The sequence below is a fragment of the Aplysia californica genome, unplaced genomic scaffold (assembly GCF_000002075.1).
Source record: "Aplysia californica isolate F4 #8 unplaced genomic scaffold, AplCal3.0 scaffold00153, whole genome shotgun sequence".
NCBI lineage: Eukaryota > Metazoa > Mollusca > Gastropoda > Aplysiida > Aplysiidae > Aplysia > Aplysia californica.
The window spans coordinates 1,248,293-1,252,940 of record NW_004797423.1 but is presented as its reverse complement, the minus strand read 5'-3'; the positions used below and the strand labels follow the sequence as shown (position 1 = coordinate 1,252,940).

Here is a 4,648-nt window from a genome sequence, read left to right as displayed (position 1 = left end):
GAAAATTGTCTTCGCCAAAAAAAAAGGTTTTCTTTCACCTTTCCTGCTCCCTAATCGTGTTCTGTCGTCAAGCTTGTCTAGATCTATAGTCTTTTCGGATAAGGGCGAAAAAGTCTCGGAGGTCCAGAGACCAAGTTTCCTGCCCGCTTAATATGACCTTATACAACAGTTCCGAGCGACGTAAAACACTTTAAAAAGAAAACAAACTGGAAACCTGGCGAAACCGAAGAAATCCGGCGGTTCCTTAGGTTTTAGTTAAATTGGACTCGGCTGTATCAGATAATGACATGCTAAAGCACGTTCACGCAAACAGAATTATAATATTATCCTGTACAAAGTCGTAATGTAGTCGTGGTATGGCAAACAGATCACGAAGGCTACCATTTAAAAAAGTTTTTTTAAAAAGTGAATAGGCCTAATCATTTTTATAGAAGAAGAAGAAGAAGAAGAAGAAGAAGAAGAAGAAGAAGAAGAAGAAGAAGAAGAGACCTTAAGTCACACTAGGTTCTTGGGGGATAAAATTGGGGAAACGCTGTCTAACAGGGAGAATTGTGTTACAAAAGAATTAATTCTTAGTCACTGTAATTAGGCTAATAGATCTAATCTAATTTGGAAATCTGAGGTTCCTAATATTATATCCAATTTGGAAGATAAGCTACTCCAGTTTCAACCCTTATACCCCTTTCATGCTAGTAGTTTCCCCTTAACACTACTTTCTCTTGCCCCGCCCCCTTTGAATGGAATACACCCAAGGCTGACCAAGACTAGCCTAGCGCTCCAACCTCGTAAGCATCAGTAGATCTAGTTCGAGGATTGGCCTTGTTTGGCCTACTCCTGACCTTCAATCCAGCAGTTAGTCAGAGATAACACTGTGCTCTCAGGTCGTGGTTAATCTGACAGCACTTGTGTCTCTTATCTAGTCTGCTCTCCAAGCTGTGTCGTTCTGCTTCCCAGGGCTACTTTGTCAACTTAGATCTAGTCGTTTTGTAACCTCAATTGGTTCCGATACCGGGAACGGTCCCCCCATACACACAACCAGCAAGGCTTCGTCTGTTGCTCAGTCTCAGTCTTGTACTTATACGTGTGGTGGCAAGGTGTAGATCTAGATTAGATCTTTATTCAAGATGGATCGTGTTTTGTTGAAAGGCACTGACCTGAAAGTCTCTCCCGTTTGCTTGGGAACATGGCAATTTAACGACGGCAAATCTAACATACAGTGGCCTGTTCAAAGTGCTGAGGTTGGTTGCTTTTTATTTGACATTCTCTTTTTTTTCCCACTTCATTTTCTTTCATGGATCTAGATCTAGATCTAGATCTAGATTCTACCCTTTTATTACTTTTAATAAGTTACCAGCAAGTCTTTTCTCACCCTCTTTTTATTTTCTTTGCAATAGCAGAGCGATGATATTGACGATTGATATAGATTATATATCTCTTTAACATGTTTTAAACGGAAACCTGTCCAATGCAGAAACGAAGAAAAAAAAACTGCTCGCGTCCGAAGGTTTTATGACCTGTCTAAGATGGAAAATGCTTTCTCACCCCTGATTTGTAACAAAAGTCGCAAGTTTGGTTCCGCCGGCTCTAAACTTAACATCATGCCACCGGGCAAGGAAGGAGAGTAGTGATGCAATTTTGGGGTAGATGTTACCCCGAGCCCTGGGAGATGCAGATGGTCAGGGTAGGGTGGGGTGAAATGTAACGAGTGCCAATGAAAGTGCTCGAGTAGTAAACCACCATAGAAACTTTCCTGGGAAGCCTCTAAGCCAGAGGTGTAAAATTAGTTTGGCCAATGCCTGCCACCCTGATCATTGGGCCAGCCGAGAAAAAATTTCCTCAAATCGTTGTTCCATGGCAGTGAGTGGGGTGCGGGTGACATTGGTTGACTGTGCTTGTTACACCGCATGGGTGGAAGCAAAGGAGATGTTCAATCGTTTCTGTTTTTAATAGGTCGAACAGTTGTCCTATGAAATGCAAGCACTGGTGGTAATTGGACAAGTAAGACTGACGCACGTCATTATCAGAGGGGATAGCAGTTGAGGTGTGAAGTTTTGACTACTGCTTGCCAACTGGACAAGAAGCGATCCTTGGTCCCACCAGCTGGGCCTTTGAAACCCCCCTCCATCTCCCCCCTAAATTCCCGTCTAAAGACAGAATCTTTTTTCTGGCTCCCTTGCCATTCTGTCTTACACAGGTTCGACTGTACTCTGAAACTAACAGGATGTCTGAAAAACTTGACATTCATTGCGTAGTTTGTTAAACTCTCCTTAAATATATTTCACTGTTGCACGTTTCATTTGTCTCAATTGTTTTCCGAATTTGAAAAATTATCCTTTTGGGGCTCTTGTGGTCTAGAGGTACGGTATTTGCCTCTCTTTCAATAGATCCTGGGTTCGAAACCTGACTGCAAAGGAAAATTTTCTTTTTTACAATTTTCTCCTTTCACCTCCTCTCCTTATATAAACAATCATACAATGTACTATTGTCTGCTTTCATCTCCACTTTCTGCCCCCCTTTGCCCCTTCCTCTGGGCTCCTGACTCTTTCTGCAGCCTTGCTCCTGCTACTCCTTGGCTCCTTCTCACTGCTGTCTTTCATCCACACCCCAGATCTTATGGGTAGGTAAATTCTAACAACTATCCTTCTTGGGTTCAACGAAAAATCTTGGTGGTCCCGTGTGCAAGTTGCGCACATTAAAAAGATCCCTTGGTTGTCCTAAAATCGATTGGAGGCTTCGGCCGCTACCTGAGCAAGATTAAAAATTTCCTACCAGCTGAAAAATGTTAAAATGTGTGTCTGGCCCGCTCATAGGACCTTACGTGTTGCGAGCACCATAAAACACACACACACACAAAAAAAGGATTTTATACCTGTCTCACCCTGTAGTACATTATGTTGGTCTCCAGCTAAAAGCATATATACGGAGTAAAATTGCAATTCACTTAGAAGCACTGTCCTTTATGATTAGCACTCATAAGTGCTGGATCCAAATTAACAACTCCATCTAATTACACAATCATTCCTGGTTCTCGTCCTGTTCATATAAAATGGATCAGCCCAAAAAATTACTCATTTTTCTTGAAACTGGATGGAAGCATGGCAAACACGCATACACTCTCCTTTATTACTTGAAATTGCAGCCATGCCAGACATAAAAAGACAAGGAAATCATGTGAGACCGAATTGCGTACCGGTAACGAAGAAAGCCAGTGACTGGCCTTGAGTGGGGAGGGAAGACAAGGAAAAAAAGGCTATGCCGTACGTAGTGTTTTTAATGATAATAGTGGTTGTCTGTGATTGCTTCATGAGGAAAACTGCACCCCTTCAGGGCTAGCTCAGCTTAGCTCGGTGATGCAACAAACAGCAGATGATGTGAGTTGATTGACAACAATCAATGACATTTGACAGAATACAGTCGAACCTGCTCTAATGGCCACCTGTGTAAAGCAATAACCTGTACAAACAGCCACTTCCCATTTCCTCCCTTATGTTTTTTTAAAAACATATAATGACATTATGTAAGACAGCCACCTGTCTAATACGGCCATTTTTCTCCTCGGCAATGGGTGGCCCTCTTAGATAGTTTCAACTGTACTTTAGATTACTCCCCTTCAAAATTAAGTTCAATAAGAACATGACGCTATTCTTGTCTCCAGATCGGGATGCTTGCTATTACTATTAGCCAGAGACAGCAGTACTCAATAGACTATACCAATAGTTCAGGATTCTTATTTTAAGATATTTATGTCACTGGCCAGCTCTCCAGATGTACTAAGTCGTATTTATTTCTTTTTTTTTTATTGCAATTTCTTTTATCGCATGGTATCGGTTAAAGTTAGATATGCTCAAGAAATATTTTGTTGAAATTTAAATTCTAAATGATGAAAGAAAGCACCAAAAAAATGCATTTTAATGTAGGTAAAATTGTTAAAAAGAAGAATGATAGACATTTGTTTATTTTATTTTCTCCAGAAAAATTTTACTTTCTACATAGTGCATTAAAATTAAACAGCTTAATGCCAACGATGTATAGTATCTCGCATAAATTTATGAGAGAGAGAGAGAGAGAGTTAGAATATTCTTCTCACCCCTCTCCATGCCAAGTGATATTATTACTACAACAGTTAGTTAATGCCCTTCAAAAGTTGCCTTCCTCTACCCTACGATTGCTCCACTGAACCTTGCTATACTCTGGGCGATTCTTTATCTTTAGTAGGTGTAAAATTATTCACTCCTCTTTGTTCTTTTTTAGTGTCCCTCACCCACTCTGTAATCCATAGTCTGATCTATCCCTTATCTTTCACTCTGTGGTTCATTCTCCTAGCTAGGAAGCAAGAAGAGGTGTGTGTTAAAATGCCTGAATATTGATGAAGAGTCTATTATGCAGACACTACACCTGAAGCACCGTGATGTAACGGATCCTGTGGAAAGTTTTCAGAGAATGACACCGGGTCCTGACCCCACTCGTAAAATGTAAAATTGTATGTCTCTGGCTGAGCTGACCTACTTCCTGCGGTGTGATAAGCTTTGAATAGTTTGATAATAACACTGAAGTTTCCCTCTTTTGTTGCTTGGGTGTGACTTAAGGTCTCCTCCTCTTCTTCTTCTTCTTCTTCTTCTTCTTCTTCTTCTTCTTCTTCTTCTTCTTC

The 4,648-nt window shown here is 40.8% G+C and overlaps 1 protein-coding gene across 1 annotated transcript in view; it reads left to right on the top strand.

The window, feature by feature from the left end:
• The first annotated feature begins 793 nt into the window (after positions 1-793).
• LOC101856733 (1-deoxyxylulose-5-phosphate synthase YajO) overlaps positions 794-4,648 on the top strand; it is a 24,315-nt gene continuing 20,460 nt past the window's right edge. Inside the window, exon 1 of the mRNA XM_005097396.3 lies at positions 794-1,238. Coding sequence (XP_005097453.1) covers positions 1,125-1,238 — 114 coding nt within the window. The 5' untranslated portion in view covers positions 794-1,124. The remainder of the gene's footprint in view (positions 1,239-4,648) is intronic.